Source organism: Pristis pectinata, chromosome 1 (genome assembly GCF_009764475.1).
Source record: "Pristis pectinata isolate sPriPec2 chromosome 1, sPriPec2.1.pri, whole genome shotgun sequence".
NCBI lineage: Eukaryota > Metazoa > Chordata > Chondrichthyes > Rhinopristiformes > Pristidae > Pristis > Pristis pectinata.
Window position 1 is genome coordinate 9,641,495 of NC_067405.1, and position 16,713 is coordinate 9,658,207.

The following is a 16,713-nucleotide window of genomic DNA, read 5'->3' on the forward strand; positions in this document are numbered from 1 at the left end:
GCCCTCTTCATGTTACTACCATCAAGGAGGTGGTACAGGAGCCTGAAGACTCACACTCAATGTTTTAGGAACAGTTTCTTCCCCTCCACCATCAGATTTCTGAACGGTCCATGAGCTCATGAACACTACCTTGTTGTTCCTCTTTTGCACTATTTATTTATTTTTCTAACTTACAGTAATTTTTATGTCTTGCCCTTGTACTGCTGCCACAAAACAACAAATTTCATGACAAATTCTGATTCTGATGTTCCATCGGGGACTCTACTAGAGTTAAATTACCCTCCACTTTCCTTGCCATTCACCTCTTTCCAGAGGCAAGCCAGAAGGATCAGTTTGTCGCACAGGGACATGGGCCAGGGTTTTCTGAAATCCTCTCAGACCCTAACACGGTCTGCAAGGAGCTGCAGCTGGATGACCTTTGGCTCCTATGGGAGAACAAGGAGTTCATAGATAAGAGCTACAGGGAGGCAGTCACTCCGAAGCTGCAGGAGGCAGGTAGCTGGGTGACTGTCCGGAGAAGGACGGAGAATAGGCAGGTAGCGCAGAGTACCCATGTGGCTGGTTTCCTGAATAACAGGTATATCACTTTGGATAATATTAGGAGGGTGGGGTGGGGCCACCTACCAGGGGAAAGCTGCACTGACCAGGTCTCTGGCACTGACCCTAGTCGTGTGATACAGAAGTGGGGAGAAGAACATAGAACAGTACAGCACAGAACAGGCCCTTCCGCCCACAATGTTGTGGTGACATAGCTATTCCCTCCTACATATAGAATGCCCATATCCCTCTATTTTCCTCTCATTCATGTGCCCATCTAAGCCCCTCTTAAAAGCCCCCAATGAATTTGCCTCCACCACCCTATCAGGCATCCACCACTCTCTCAGTAAAAAACTTACCCCTCGCGTCTCTTCTGAACCTACCCCCTCTCACCTTAAATGCATGCCCTCTGGTATTGGATCGCTCAATAATGGGAAAAAGATATTGCTTGTCCACCTTATCTATGCCCCTCATAATTTTATAGACTTCCAACAGATCACCCCTCAGCCTCCACCGCTCCAGAGCCCAAGTTTGTCCAGTCTCCCCTGACAGCACATGCCCTTTAATCCAGGCAGCATCCTAGTAAACCTCCTCTGCACCCTCTCTAAAGCCTCGGCATCCTTTCTATAGTGAGGTGACCAGAATTGCATGCAATACTCTAAATGCGGCCTAACCAGAGTTCTATAGAGATGCATCATAACTTCTTGACTCCTATACTCAATACCCCGATTAATAAATGCAAGCATTCCATAAGATTTCTTAACCACCCTGTCCACCTGTGTAGCTACTTTCAGTGAGTCATGGACTTGCACCCCAAGGTCTCTCTGCTCTTCAACACTGTTGAAGAGAGTGGTAATAATAGGGGATTCAACAGTAAGTTGGGGGGGGGGGGAGGTGGGGGTTAGACAGGAGATTTTGTGGGCGTGAAAGAAACTCCCAGACGGTATGTTGCCTCCCGGATGGCAGGGTCAGGGATGTCTTGGATCGGGTCCGCAGCATTCCGAAGGGGGTGGATGAACAGCCAGAAGTCGTGGTACCATGACATAAGTAGGAAAAGAGATGAGGTCCTGAAGAGAGAATATAGGGAGTTGGGTAGGAAGCTGAAAAGCAGGACCTCAAGGGTAGTAATGTCTGGAGTACTGCCTGTGCCATGCACCAGTAAGGGTAAAAATAGGTTAATACGGCAGATGAATGCGTGGCTGAGGAGTTGGTTCAGGGGGCAGGGTTTCAGATTTGTGGATCATTGGGATCTCTTCTAGGTAAGGTACGAACTGTACGAAAGGGACAGGTTACACCTGAAGAGGAGGGGGAAACCAACAGTCTTGTGCGCAGGCTTTCTAGAACTGTTGGGGAGGGTTTAAAGTAGTTTGGTAGGGGGATGGGAACCCGACTGATAGGTCAGAGGTTGGTGCATTTAGTGTACAAGTAGATGCAGTGTGTAAAAAGTCTGTGAGGAAGGATAGGCAAAATTGTTGTCAGTTGGATGGGCTGAGGTGTGTCTACTTTAATGCAAGAAGTATCAGGAACAAGGTGATGAACTTCGAGCATGGGTAAGTACAGGGAACTATGATGTTGTGGACATTACAGAGACTTGGACATTACAGGAATGGCTGCTGGATATTCTAGGGTTTAGATGTTTCAAAGGGGACAGGGATGGAGGTAGAAGAGGGGGAAGCAGCTTTGCTGATCAGGGACAGTGTCACAGGTGTAGAAAGGGAGGACATCCTGGAGGGATCATCTCCTGAGTCAGTGTGGGTGGAAGTCAGGAACAGGAAGGGAGTGATCACTCTATTGGGAGTATTCTACAGAACCCCCAATAGCAACAGAGACACTGAGGAGCAGACTGGGAGGCTGATTTTGGAAAGGTGCAAAAATAACAGGGTGGTTGTCGTGGGTGATTTCAACTTCCCTAATATTGATTGGCACCTCCTTGGTGTAAAGGGGATAGACAGAGTTTGTTAGGTGTGTCTAGGAAGGATTCCTGACACAGTATGTGGACAGGCCGACTAAAGGAGAGGCGATACTGGACCTGGTACTAGGCAATGAGCCTGATCAGGTTTCAGATCCCTCGGTGGGAGAGCATTTTGGAGACAGTGACCATAACTCCTTGATCTTTACCATAGCCTTGGAGAAGGACAGGAGCAGATGATATGGGAAAGTATTTAATTGGGGGAGGGGGAATTATGATGTTATCAGGAGGAACTTGGGAGTGCAAATTGGGAACAGATGTTCTTGGGGAAGTGCACAGCAGAAGTGTGGAGGTTGTTCAGGGAGTACTTGCAATGGGGCCCTGGATAGGTTTGTCCCATTGAGGCAGGGTAAGGATGGTAGAGTGGAGGAACCATGGTTGACAAGAGACGTAGAATATCTTGTCAAGACGAAGAAAGAAGCTTACCTAAGGTTCAGAAAGCAAGGATCAGACAGGGCTCTGGAGAGTTACAAAGTAGCCAGGAGTGAGTGTAAGGATTAAGGAAAACCCTAAGGCGTTCTGCACATATGTGAGGAATAGGAGGATGATGAGAGGGAAAAAAGAGGAAACATGCCTGAAGTCGGAAGAGATAGGAGAGGTCCTTAATGAATACCTTGCTTCAGTATTCACCAGTGAGAGAAACCTTGAGGTTTGTGAGGTTGGGATACAACAGACTGATATGCTAGGGTATGTCAATGTAAGGAAAGAGCATGTGCTTGAACTTTTGAAAAACATTAGGATAGATAAGTAACTGGGGCCAGATAGACGATACCCAAGGTTATTACAGGAAGCAAGGAAAGAGATTGCTGCACCTTTGGCGATGATCTTTGCATCCTCACTGGCCACAGGAGTAGTACCAGATGACTGGAGGGCTTTTCCTTTGTTCAAGAAAGGGAGTAGGGATAACCCTGGGAATTACAGGTCAGTGACTCTTACTTAAGTGGTGGGCAAATTACTGGAGAAGATTCTTAGAGACAGGATTTATGAGCATTTGGAGAAGCATTGGCTGATTAGGGACAGTCAGCACGGCTTTGTAAGGGGCAGGTCGTGCCTCACGAGCCTGATTGAATTCTTTGAGGATGTGACAAAGCACATTGATGAAGGTAGAGCAGTGGATGTGGTGTAAATGGATTTTAATAAGATGTTTGATAAGGATCCTCATGGAAGGCTCATTCAGAAAATCGGGAAGCATGGGATCCAGGGGAACATGGCTTTGTGGATTCAGAATTGGCTCGCCCATAGAAGACAGAGGGTGGTTGTAGATGGAAACTATTCTGCCTGGAGGTCGGTGACCAGTGGTGTTCCGCAGGGATCTGTTCTGGGACCCCTGTTCTTTGTGATTTTTATAAACGACTTGGATGAGGATGTGGAAGGGTGGGTTAATAAGTTTGCAGATGACATGAAGGTTGGAGGGGTTGTGGGTAGTGTAGAAGGTTGCTGTAGGTTACAACAGGATATTGATAGAACATAGAACGTTACAGCACAGTACAGACCCTTCGGTCCACAATGTTGTGCTGACATTTTATTCTGCTCTAATGTCTATCTAACCCTTCCCTCCAACATAGCTCTCCATTTCCCTATCATTCATGTGGTTATCTAAGAGTCTCTTAAATGTCCCTAATTTATCTGCCCCCACAACCTCTGCAGGCAGTGTGTTCCACACACCCACCATTCTCTGTGTAAAAAAACTTACCTCTGGCATCCCCCTTAATACAGTATCTTTCTCCAATCACCTTAAAACTATGCCCCCTTGTGTTAACCATTTTGTTTTGTTTCTCGCTAGTTTACTCTACATTCTATTTTCCCTTTATCAAGTCCTTGGTTTTCCTTTGCTAACTTCTAAAACACACCCAATCCTCAGGCTTCAACACACACAAAATGCTGGAGGAATTCAGCAGGTCAGGCAGCATTTATCCAGATTGCACCAGATTCCAGCATTGCAGAATCTCGTGTCAATCCTCAGGCTTACTGCTTTTCATAGAGTCCTAGAGGACTAAAGCACAGAAGCAGGCCCTACAGCCCACCTAGTCCATGCCGGCCTGGTTTTCTGCCTAGTCCCATCTACCGGCACCCAGACCATAGCCTTCTATACCTCTCTCATTCACGTACCTATCCAAACTTCTCTTAAATATCACAATTGAACCCGCATCTACCACTTCCACTGGCAGATCATTCCACACTCACACCACCCTCTGAATGAAGAAGCTCCCCCCTCAGGTAGGATGCAGACCTGGGCTGATCAGGAAAATGGAAGATGGGAGTTCAACCTGGAAAAGCGTGAAGTGATACACTTGAGAAGATCAAATTTGAAGGCAGAATACAAGTTTAATGGCAGGACTCTTAGCAGTGTGGAGGAACAGAGGGATCTTGAGGTCCACGTCCATGGATTCCTCAAGGTTGCCGCGCAGGTTGATAGGGTTGTTAAGGTGGCGTATGGTGTGTTGGCCTACATTAGACGGGGTATTCAGTTCAAGAGCTGTGAAGTAATGTTGCAGCTCTATCAAACTCTAGTTAGACCACACTTGGAGTATTGTTCCAGTTCTGGTCACCTCATTATAGGAAGGATGTGGAAGCTTTAGAGAGGGTGCAGAGAAGATTTACCAGGATACTGCCTGGATTGGAGAGCATGTCTTATGAGGATTGGATGAGTGAGCTAGGGCTTTTCTCTTTGGAGAGGAGGATGAGAGGTGATGATAAGAGGCATAGATCGAGTGGATAGTCAGAGATATTTTCCCAGAGTGAAAATGCCTAACACGAGGGGACATAATTTTATGGTGATTGAACGTTTAGGGGCGATATCAGAGGTAATTTTTTTTTCCACACAGAGAGTGGTGGGTGCGTGGAACGTACTGCCGGTAGAGGTGGTGGGGGCAGATACATTAGGGACATTTAAGAGACTCTTAGTTGGGCACATAAATGAAAGAAAAATGGAGGGCTATGTGGGAGGGAAGGGTTAGATAGATCTTAGAGCGGGATAAAATGTGGGCACAACATTGTGGGCCTAAGGGCCTGTACTGTAGTGTTCTATGTTCTATCTTCATACATAGCTTCCAGAATGATGTGTAGGCCTGGTGAATGTTGCATCTGGGTCTGTATTTGTGAGTCAGAGAGTCACAAGAATGTTCACTTATCTCATAGTGAACATTCTCATGACTGTGACAGCAGACTAGATCAGTCTTGTCTGAAAAACCCACCTCACAAAGACAGCATTATTTCTGCTTTGCCCTTCCAGGTGCTACAACCACTCTTTCCTTAAAAAAAAATCATTTTTCAGGAGCTGGGCATCAGTGGTGAGGCCAGCATTTATTGCCTATCCCTAATTGCACTTCAGGTGGTGGTGGTGAGACACCTTATTGAACCACCACAGTGCTTCTGGTGCAAGTGCTCCCACAGTGCTGTTCGGAAAGGAGTACCAGGCCTTGGATCCAGCAGTGAAGGAACAGCAATATATTTCCAAGGCAGGATGGTTTGCAATGAAAGCAGAACAAATAGTGATGTTCTTAAGCCCTTGTCATCCTTGATGGTAGAGTGGTCCAGGTGAGTAACTGCAGTACAGTGTGCAGCTGATAAACACTATAGGTACAATGTGGCAGTGGCAGAGACCAATCAAGTGGGCTGTTTGTCCTGAATTGTTGGAGCTGGATTCATTCACGCAAGTGCAAAGTATTCCACCTTACTCCTGACTCACAATGAAGGAAAGTCTTTGGGGTGCCAGGAGATTACCCTTACCACAGGATACCCAACCTCTGACCTGTCCTCTTGTCCACAGTATTTATGTTGCTGCTCAGGTTGAGGTTTTGGCCAATGGTGATGAGTGCAGTCACTGTCACTTCACCTCTGAATCTTTGGTCCATGTTTGGACTAAGTCTATGATGAGCTCCAGAAGACTGGCTCGGGTGAAACCAAACTGGACTTCAGTGAACAGGCAATGAGTAAATGCTTGATTGCACCAAAGACACTTTCCATCACTTTGATGATGACTGAAAGTAGACTAATTGGTTGGTAATTAACTGGATTGGATTTGTACTTTTTTTTGTGAACAAGACAGATCTGGGCACTTTCCACACTGTTGGGTAGATGCCAGTTATTTAACAGAACATGGCTAGATGTGCAGCTTGTTCTGGACTATAGATCTTCAATCCTGCATCTGAGATATTGGCTGTTCTCAAAGCATTTGCTGCATCCACTGCTCTCTGCTGCTTCATGATATATGGAGTGAACTGAATAGGCTGAGACTGGTGTCTGTGATGGTGAGGTCTCAGGAGGAAACCAACAATCTTCTGCCAGTCCTGTCTCACTCAGGACGGTAACATCAGCATGGATGCACCTAAGTTCCCAGGCTATTACAGCAGGGTGACATTCATGTCTGTGGCTGTTGGGCTTGTCCACAAGGGTCCAGATTTCCCAAACATCAAACTGACAAATGGAAGATGCCTGTGTGTGATATCATTTCATTCTGGATATCTGTTGCACACTAATCACCACAAGCTTGACACTGGTAATGAACCACTGGAAACCAAGCTCTGTTGCATGGACAACACATACTGGACATGTGTACAAATGGCTGTCAGCACTTACAAACACAGAGGGCTCAAGCACTTATGCCCCTGCTTACTATTTTCTTCTTGCTCCTCAACCCTTTCAAGGTCCTTCTAACACTTGATCATCCCTCCATTTGAACCTCTTTCAGTCAAAATGAAAACCTCCCGACCTCCTCGCACTCTTATTCTCTCGCCCCCAGGCCCCTTCCTTCCTTCAGGAATCTCTCTTTGCTTTCCACACGTTCCTTATCTCCCACTGCCTGCTGCTGAGCCCTCACACCCAGAGCTCTCCAGCAGCAAGATAAACCTTTGGAACAGTTTGTTGACATTGTTGGTTGAAACCTTGTCAAAGTTCACAGTTAGCTGCTCAATGTTCCTCAAGTTGGTTAAAACCTTGGCATGCTTTCAGGTGGCTGCTCAATGTTGATCAAAACCTTAGGAAAATTGGTAAACTGGTTTATTACTGTCACGTACCGAGATACAGTGAAAACCTTGTCTTGCATACCGTTCACACAGATCAATTCATTACACAGTGCATCAAGGTAGTACAAGGTAAAACAATAATAGAATGCAGAATAAAGTGTTAACAGTTGTAGAGAAAGTGCAGTTCAGACAGACAATAAGATGCAAGGTAATAATGAGGTAGATTGTGAAATCAAGAGTCATCTTATCATACTAGGGGACCAACAGTCTTATGACAGTGGGATAGAAGCTGTCCTTGAGACTGGTGGTATGTGCTTTCAGGCTTTTGTATCTTCTGCTCGATGGGAGAGGGAAGAAGAGAGAATGTCTGGGGTTGGTGGGGTCCTTGATTATGTTGGCTGCTTTACCGAGGCAGCAAGAAGTATAGATAGAGTCCATGGAGGGGAGGCTGGTTTCCGTGATGTGCTGAGCTGTATATACAACTCTCTGCAGTTTCTTGTAGTCTCGGGCAGAGCAGTTGCCATACCAAGCTGTGATATATCTGGATAGGATGCTTTCTATTGTGTATTGATAAAAATTGGTATGGGTGAAAGGGAACATACTAAATTTCTTTAGCCTCCAGAGGAAGTAGAGGCACCAGTGCACTTTCTTGGCTGTGGCATCTACGTGGGTGGACCAGGACAGACTATTGGTGATGTTCACTCCTAAGAATTTGAAGCTTTCAATCCTCTTGACCTCAGAACTGTTGATGTAGACAGAAGCATTTGCACTTACCTGAAGTCAATGACCAGCTCTTTTTTTAGTTGGTCGCTTGATGGTATCTGAAGCTGGCTAAATGACTTCTCCCTGATCCCAGGAGCTGTACTACCAAGTCCTACTGTCAGTTTTGATAAGGCTGCAGCCTCCTATCTTACACTACCCAAGGCTGGCTCCTGATGTGCTTCTGGTGGTTGTTGACTCCTAGTACTTCCTTTACCAGCCAATGGGAATGCATTTGTCTCTGATCTGCGGGGGGGTGGCAGTGGTGGTGGTGGTGGGTGAGGTGACTGCCTCTGTCATGACTGGAAACTTCACTTAAATTCACTGTTGTAAATTCACTGTCGTGTCTGAAAATTTCTCAAATGGAAGGACTTTGTTTTACACTTAGGAACAGTTAAAATTTTCCAGCTTCAGTAGAACCAGTCACATATTTCTGCTTGTATTGATTCTCGTGCCACCTTGCAATCAGTACTAACAGCACTAAAGGAAAATAATTTAGTAGCTTTCCCACTCAATTCTCTGCATACTACGCAACAGAGGGTGAGAGAGAGAAAAAAACTTCCATTTATACATAATTTTTCACAAAGTTCTAAAGTGCTTTACAGCTGATGAAGCAGTTTTGAAATTTAGTCACTGTTTAGAACAGTGGGGGCCCAATTAGTGCCCAGCAAGGTTCCACAGAAATACGATAATAATCAGATTGTGCTTTTGGTGGCACTGAGAGATAAGCATCCTACCCGGATGCATCACGTGGCAACTGCTCTGCCCAAGACTGCAAGAAATTGCAGAGAGTTGTGGACACAGCCTAGACTATTACGAAAACCAGCCTGCCCTCCCGTTGCCTTGGGAAAGCAGCCTACATAATCAAAGACCCCACCCAACCCGGTCATTCTCTCTTCTCCCCCCTTTCCATCCGGCAGAAAGATACAAAAGCTTGGAAACACACACCATCAGACTCGACAGTATCCACTCTGTTGTTATCAGACTCTTGAATGGACCTCTTGCACGATAAAGATGAACCCCTGATCTCTCAATCTACCTTGTCATGACTCTTGCACTACCTACACTGCACTTTTTCTGTAACTGTATATTCTGCATTATGTTATTGTTTTCCCTTTTGTACTACCTCGACGTACTTATGTATGGAATGATCTGTTTGGATGGCATGTAAACAAAGCTTTTCACTGTCTCTCAGTACATGTGACAATAATAAACCAATTACCAATTAAGTACTGACAAGAGGCAGGAGAACACACCTGCTTTCTTTTTATCTGTTGGCATAGGATCTTTAGCATCTATCTGAGAGGGAAAAGGAGCCTTGGTTTGACACTTATTTCAAAGTTAGCACCTCCAAGAGTAAATAGCGTAATGGAGTAAACAAAATGCTGTGAATGCTCAGCAGGCCAGGCAGCATCTGTGAGAGAGAGAAATAGAATTAACATTCCCTTAAATCTGAATGCAGAAAATGTTTCTCTCTTCAGATGCTGCCTGACTTGCTGAGCATTTCCAGATTTTACTTCAGATCACATGCATCTGCAACATCTTATTTTGATTATATGTGTACATGAGTAAGAACCTTCGGAGACGAGAGTGAGGCTAGCTGAGCACTGCTGACACCTGGAGGAAGGACAAAGAATACTGATTATAGCACCTAAATTACACAAGCAGGATAGCAAGAGATTCCCATATTCAAATAAAGCCTATATATTTTACCAGTTCAATCCAGGAGTTAATGCTGATGGTGACAGGATCCAAGGATTCCACATAGTGCCACCAGTGTCTGGGAACAAACAGGACCTACAAGGAGAAAGCAGGGGAATACAAGATGACATCAGCTGAAATAAATCCACTCAGAGGAAAGTGCAGATGGATATTTTTATAATTGCTTCATTAATTACAAGCTCATACTATCGTTTATTAATCAATCAGTATATCTTGTCTGAGATCCAACAAAATGTCTTCCACAATTTGGTATAGGCCTGTTCTGATACCACACCAGTGACTTCAATGCCAGTTTTCTCCATTTGATTTTTAGTCTTCTGCCTATCTGACTGCATTCCTGTAAAGTGCCGGGTTGTTTAATTGCATAAATAGACTTTTTTAAAATTTTGTGCCCAATTCATATCCTACATTTTAGGAATTCCCAGAACTCAAAACTATGCTTAACTAAACAAACCAGGCAATATCTTGGTTACAATCATAGTGAATGCAGTAAAATAAAAAAAATATCTTGGAATCTCTATCCTTTTTAAATAGCTGCCATCTGTTTTGCGTCCTCACTGCCTTGCCAAAAAAAATCCATCACTAATGAGCAAATAGGCTGAATTTATGCTATGATACTGCACCATATCTAATGCCCATCCAAAACACTTGGCCTCCTTAATGTTATACTGAGGTACAAATTTCGATTTGGTTCTCTCCTTCATCCTCACACCATTTTAGCTTTCATTCCATCACTTAAAAAAGGCCAATCAGCCCTCATCTCACCCATTATCCCTCAAACAATTAATGCAGCGCAGAGAGATTTGAACTTACACACACTTTTCCCATCCCTTTTAGGATGCCCTGCAGCCTTTCACAGCCAATGACATGCTTTTGATTGTTCAAGAGACATTTTGACAGGCACAGGAACTGGCAGGGAATGTAAGGATATAGACCATGTGCAGGTAGATGGGATTAGAATCAGACTCAGATTTATTATCACTGACATATGACATGAAATTTGTTGTTTTGTGGAAGCAGTACAGTTACTTAAAATTGGCATTCTCGGCACAGATCCCGTGGGCTGATGGGCCTGTTCCTGTACTGTACTGTTCTGTGTTCTAGTCAATGTTGAAGTGTAGGAAACCTGATAGAAAATGTGCATACAGGAACCTTCCACAAACAGCAGTGTTAATGACCAAGTAACCCGTTTGAGTGATCTTGATGGAAGGACAAATGGGCCAAGCCCTGGTGCAGGGTTGAGCTGAAACGTTGACAATTCCTTTCCTCTCACAGATGCTGCTCAACCCTCTGTTCCTCCAGCAGATTGTTTGTTGCTCCAGATTCCAGCATCTGCGGTCTCGTGTGTCTCCAGAGGACGAGTATTATCTTGTACCTCAGAGATCATTTCTAGCCCCTCTTCAGATTAGCACATGGAAGTGTAAACAGTACCTCAGTTTAAAATTTCATCTGTAAGGTGGTACCTGCTGATAGTGCAACAATTCCTCAATATTGTGCTGGGGACTTGAGTTAGAACCTTTTCACTCAGAAGGTGATTGTAATCTAGAACGCGCTGTCTGACGTGGTGGTGAACGCAGATACTCTCACAACACTTAAAAAGTATCTGGATAAGTAGTTGAATTCACTGTGTGTTTCGATGTACATGTGACTAATAAAGAAATCTTATCTTATCTATGGACCAAGTGCTGGTAAATGGGATTAGTATGGATGGGTATTGATAGGCAGCAATGACAAGGGCATTTTTTTGTGCTGAACAACTCTATTCTACCATTAGTTCTCTGAAGCATGACTTTAATTAACAACCTTCTGACTCAAAGTTGACAGAGCAACTGAACCACAGCTGGTCAGGGTATCCAGAGACTGACTACAACTGTAATGGAAATACTCAGATGATGTGTTTTGTTCAGCAAGATTCACTCCAACTGCTAGTTTAGACCAATCGCTAAGATTGCAGATATTGTTTTCTGGGCACGACTGTGAGCTAGCACTGTAAATGAGCTGATTACAGCGTTAACAGATGTAATTACTTAGAAGCAAATGAAATATAGCTAGTGACAGTGTTGTCACAAATACTAATTACTAAGTGGCATTGCTCTTCAAATTGTTATTTTTCTTTTGGCCCATTTGAGCATTGAGCTTTGACAGCTGCAATCTATACAGAAGGATGCATGAAACACAAAAGCCACAGATCTGTGAAAGAGATACAGAGGTGGAGGTGGGTTGTGGGGGAAAGAGAAGAATGCAAGTGACAGAGCAAGGACAATTTGAATGAAAAATCAATTGTAAAATACCAATCACAGCAGCAATGTAATTCCCCCGCAGATCAGTGAAATGCTTCTGAAAGTTTCTTTTAAATAAGCTAAATATGTTAACATCTAATAAAGATTAAAACATTTCATGTGCTGGGTATCTCCCTGGCTTCTTGGTAACCACTCATTCTTTAGTCAGAAAGGTTTGGATTTAAAACTCCACTTCAAAGACTAGGTTGACACTCACAGTTCAGTGCTGAGTGCAACACTCTCAGAGCTGATGCCTTTTGGTTGACACGTTAAACACTGTTCTTTTCTCAAGAGAGTTAAATATACCATGGCACTATTTTAGAAAGTGACATGGTCACTTATGGTCAACAAGAAGCCCTCAGTCAAGAACATTATATGCAGGATCTGGAGATGGTGTCATTGCAAGTTGCGGAACCTTACTGTGCACAAATTAGATGATGCCTTTTCTATATTATAAATGATGATAACATTTTTGAAGTACTAAATTAACTGTGAAGCACTTTGGGATGACCTAGGGAACTATATAAATGCAAATTTGACATGGCTTATTGTGTTTCATTGAACTTTGTCACAATTTCATTGGCTCCCTTAGTTGTTTTGTTCAGGAAAGGAATTAGGGGGCATGGAGGCAAGGCTGGGAATTTGGATAAAGAAAAAGTGATGGCCATAGTTATCAAAGTGACCCAAGTGTTCAGTGAATGGTTCTCCATCTCTTCAAAAAATCAATATGGACTGCAACAATACAACCTTTGTTAAATCACCAAACTTTCATTGTCACTTTCTGCCCTTTACTCAGCTTTAAAACTGTTACTTTGGTAAATCAACACACCAGCCACTTGCAGGATATCATAAAAGTTCTATAGCAAGGAAACAGGCTGTTCAACCCACTGACCATTAAGCACCCATTTATACTAATTCTACACTAATTCCACTTTATCCTCCCCAAATTACTGTCAACTCCCCCCAGATTCTACCAGTCATATACACGCTAGAGGAAATTTATAGAAGCCAATTAACCTACCAACTCACACATATTTGGGATGTGGGAGGAAATCAGAGCACTTGGAATAAACCCACATGGTCACATGGAGAAGACCGCATAGTAGGTCAGGATTGAACCTGAGTTTATGGGGCAACAAATCTACTCCACCACTCTGCCATCACGTCCTTCCTCAACAGACAGATCTAGCACTGTACCAATTGTTTCACATGTCATTGTGTGGTTGAGTTCAATATGGAGGATGGACTAAGTTCGAATCCTTTCAACTTGAGACTCCACAAGCAAGTGTCACGATCTGCATCTTTGCTTGGCACTTGCATTGGTTCCCATTTGGTGCACTGACTTATTACTGTAGTGCAATGGACAATCCAGTATGCAGGAAAGAAACAATGGCTATTTGGGTAATGCAAACTCATAGTTCTAGAATTAGTTTTCCCTATAGTCTGAGCTTTACGGGGCAATAGAGGCACCTCGGCATGTGATTGTGGATTGCTTTGGAAATGGGTTACCCACCATATTAGGATCTTTGCAACAGATTTTAGTCCTTTTGCATGTGCAAATGTAGCTAGTCTGCAAATCTGCAAATGCTGCTGATTTGGGCCAGTTGCCTAACTAGCCATCCTTAAAAATAATTTATAAAGAAGATGTGATATTGACCTGCATGACTGTACACTCTACAGTGCTCTCTATATACATTACATTAGCAAACAGCAAATTAGCAAGCGGCATCTTTTTGTGCAACCCATAATACAGGAGCTCCCTGGGTTATGAATGGCCTGACATACAGAAATCCGATATTATGCAAATTTTCCCATGCATTTTTACAGCTTTTTTTAGCTAGTAATAATAATAAAATGTTTCATGGTATTCATTACAGACTGGATACAATATATATTCCATTAGTTTAATTATGGATAGTGTTAGGGTGATTATGTAATGAAATGAAAGAATTATAGCAAGTGTACATACAGCCATAAGATATGGGTTACTGTAGAAAATGGACATTTCTGACTAACGGAGAGACCTTAGCGACAGCTCTCAGCAACGCAACCCTTACATAACCCAGGGACTGCTTGTACATCTTGCTGTTGAAAGTAATGTTTCTTGAAGGGCATCAATGTCAGACTCACACAGCATTAACTTTTAGATCAATGATCTTTCATCAAAAATGGAAAAAGTTAAGGAATGAGTTTTAAGGTGAAGTGGAAGTATTAAATGACCAAAGGATACAGAACTAAGGGCATAGTAATGGAACAGTAAACACCCAAAAGTGCCAAGGGAAGTGTAAAAGACAAGAGAATCATTTTAAGAGAATCATTTTCTGAAATAATTGGACAATGTTTTAAGTTCAGCGAGAGACACAAAAAGCTGGAATCTGTCCCACTGTCTTTTTTCTTTTCTCTCTCCTACTGATCCAACTGGCCCCCATTACCTATCTCTTCCTCAACCCCCCGCCCCGCCCATCACCCACACACTCCTCCCACTGGTTTCCCTCCCCACCTCCCTCACAATCTACCTCGTTATGACCTTGCATGTTATTGTCTACCTGCACTGCACTTTCTCTGTAGCTGTTACACTTTATTCTGCATTCTGTATCGCTTTTCCTTATACCACCTCAATGCACTGTGTAATGAATTGACCTGTACGAACGGTATGCAAGACAGGTTTTTCACTGTACCTCGGTACAAGTGACAATAATAAACCAATACCAATTCCTTCCTTGATTCCATGCTCCACCTTCCTCTCCCATCAGATTGCATCATCTCCAGCCCTTCCACCTTGTCACTGCCATCTATCACCTGAAAAACACTATGATGCTGGAGGAACTCAGCAGGCCAGGCAGCATCCGTGGAGAAAAGCAGGTGGTCAACGTCTTGGGTCAGGACCCTTCTTCAGGACTGAAGATAGGAAAAGGGGGAAGCCCAGTATATAGGAGGGAAAAGCAGAGCAGTGATAGGTGGACAAAAGAGGGGAGGCGGGGTGGGCACAGGATGGTGATAGGTAGATGCAAGTAAGAGATATTGATAGGCAGGTGTGGAGGAGGGGTGAGCAGATCCACCGGGGGATGGGTCAAAGGTAAGGAGAGAGAGCAAAAAAAAGTCTAGGAAGGGGAAGAAGAGAAGAAGCATGGTGGGGGGGGGGGGGGGGGGGGTGCGGGGAAGGTGGGTGGGGATTACCTAAGGTGGGAGAATTCAATGTTCATGCTGTTAAACTGCAAGGTTCCAAGATGGAAAATGACCTGCTGTTCCTCCAGTTTGCACTTGGAATTCTCCTGGCAGTGGAGGAGGCCGAGGATTGACATATCAGTGATAGTGTGGGAGGGGAAGTTGAAGTGACTGGCAACGGGGAGATGCAGGTCACGGTTATGGACAGAGCGCAGGTGTTCTGCGAAACAGTCACCTCGACTGCATTTGGTCTCCCCAGTGTAGAGGAGGCCACACTTGGAGCACCGAATGCAGTAGCTGATATTAAGGGAGGTGCAGGTGAATCTCTGTCTCACCTGAAAGGACTGTTTGGGTCCCGGGATGGAGGTGATGTAGGGGCACCTAGGGTGGGGGCAGTGGAAAGTTCCGGGGTGGGAGCAGGATGGGGGGGGGGGGGGGGGGGGGGAGGAGTGAACTAGGGAGCTAGGGAGTTGCAGAGAGAGCGGTCCCTGCGAAAGGCAGAAAGGGGTGGGGAGGGGAAGGTATGCTCGGTGGTGGGGTCCCGTCGGAGAGGCAGAAGTGGTGGAGAATGACGTGTTGGATACGTAGGCTGGTGGGATGAAATGTAAGGACAAGGGAGACCCTATTCCTGTTGGGTCTGGGAGGGGTAGGGGTGAGAGCGGAGGTGCAGGAAATGGCAGAGATATGGGTGCGAGCTCTCTCGACCACAGTCAGGGGCAAGCCCAGTTAGGAAAGAAGTTAGACATCATGGATGTCCTGGCATGGAAAGCCTCATCATGGGAGCAGATGCAACAGACGTGGAGAAATTGAGAAAAAGGGACAGCATCCTTGCAAAAGACAGGGTGGGAGGAGTTGTAATCGAGGTACTTCAAAGCGGGCATCCTTGATGAGACTTCGCAGTGGAGCAGTAATATTAGAGAAACAAAGGATTGCAGATGCTGGAATCTAGATGAAAAACACGATGATGCTGGAGGAACTCAGCAAGCCAGGCAGCATCCTTGGAGAAATGCATGCAGTCATCGTTTTGGGTCAGAACCCTTCTTCGGGACTGAAGCCAGGAAAAGGGGAAGCGCAATATGTACCTCGATTACAGCTCAACCCAAAGCATTGACTGTCCATTCCTTCCATACCTGCTGCCTGACCTGCTGAGTTCCTCCTACGCTTGTGTTGCTTTTACGTTCAGAGGCTGGAACATGCCTAGTCAAAAGGTGAGCATCATGTTTGGTTTGAACACAACACAAGTAATGTTAGGCTTCACTGGGACTGTGCAGGAGGTTGAAAATGGACATCAGACTGAGGGTGGTTCTGGGAATTGAAG

The 16,713-nt window shown here is 44.5% G+C and overlaps 1 protein-coding gene across 4 annotated transcripts in view; it reads right to left on the reverse strand.

The window, feature by feature from the left end:
* The window catches only part of hspbap1 (hspb associated protein 1), a 117,775-nt gene that overhangs the window by 21,160 nt on the left and 79,902 nt on the right, over positions 1–16,713 (reverse strand). For 3 of the 4 annotated variants that reach the window (XM_052017103.1, XM_052017124.1, XM_052017132.1), the window contains one exon: positions 9,943–10,026. The exons of the other annotated variant lie outside the window; for it this stretch is intronic. In XM_052017103.1, the coding sequence (XP_051873063.1) occupies positions 9,943–10,026 (84 nt within the window). The remainder of the gene's footprint in view (positions 1–9,942; positions 10,027–16,713) is intronic. 4 annotated transcript variants of the gene reach the window in all.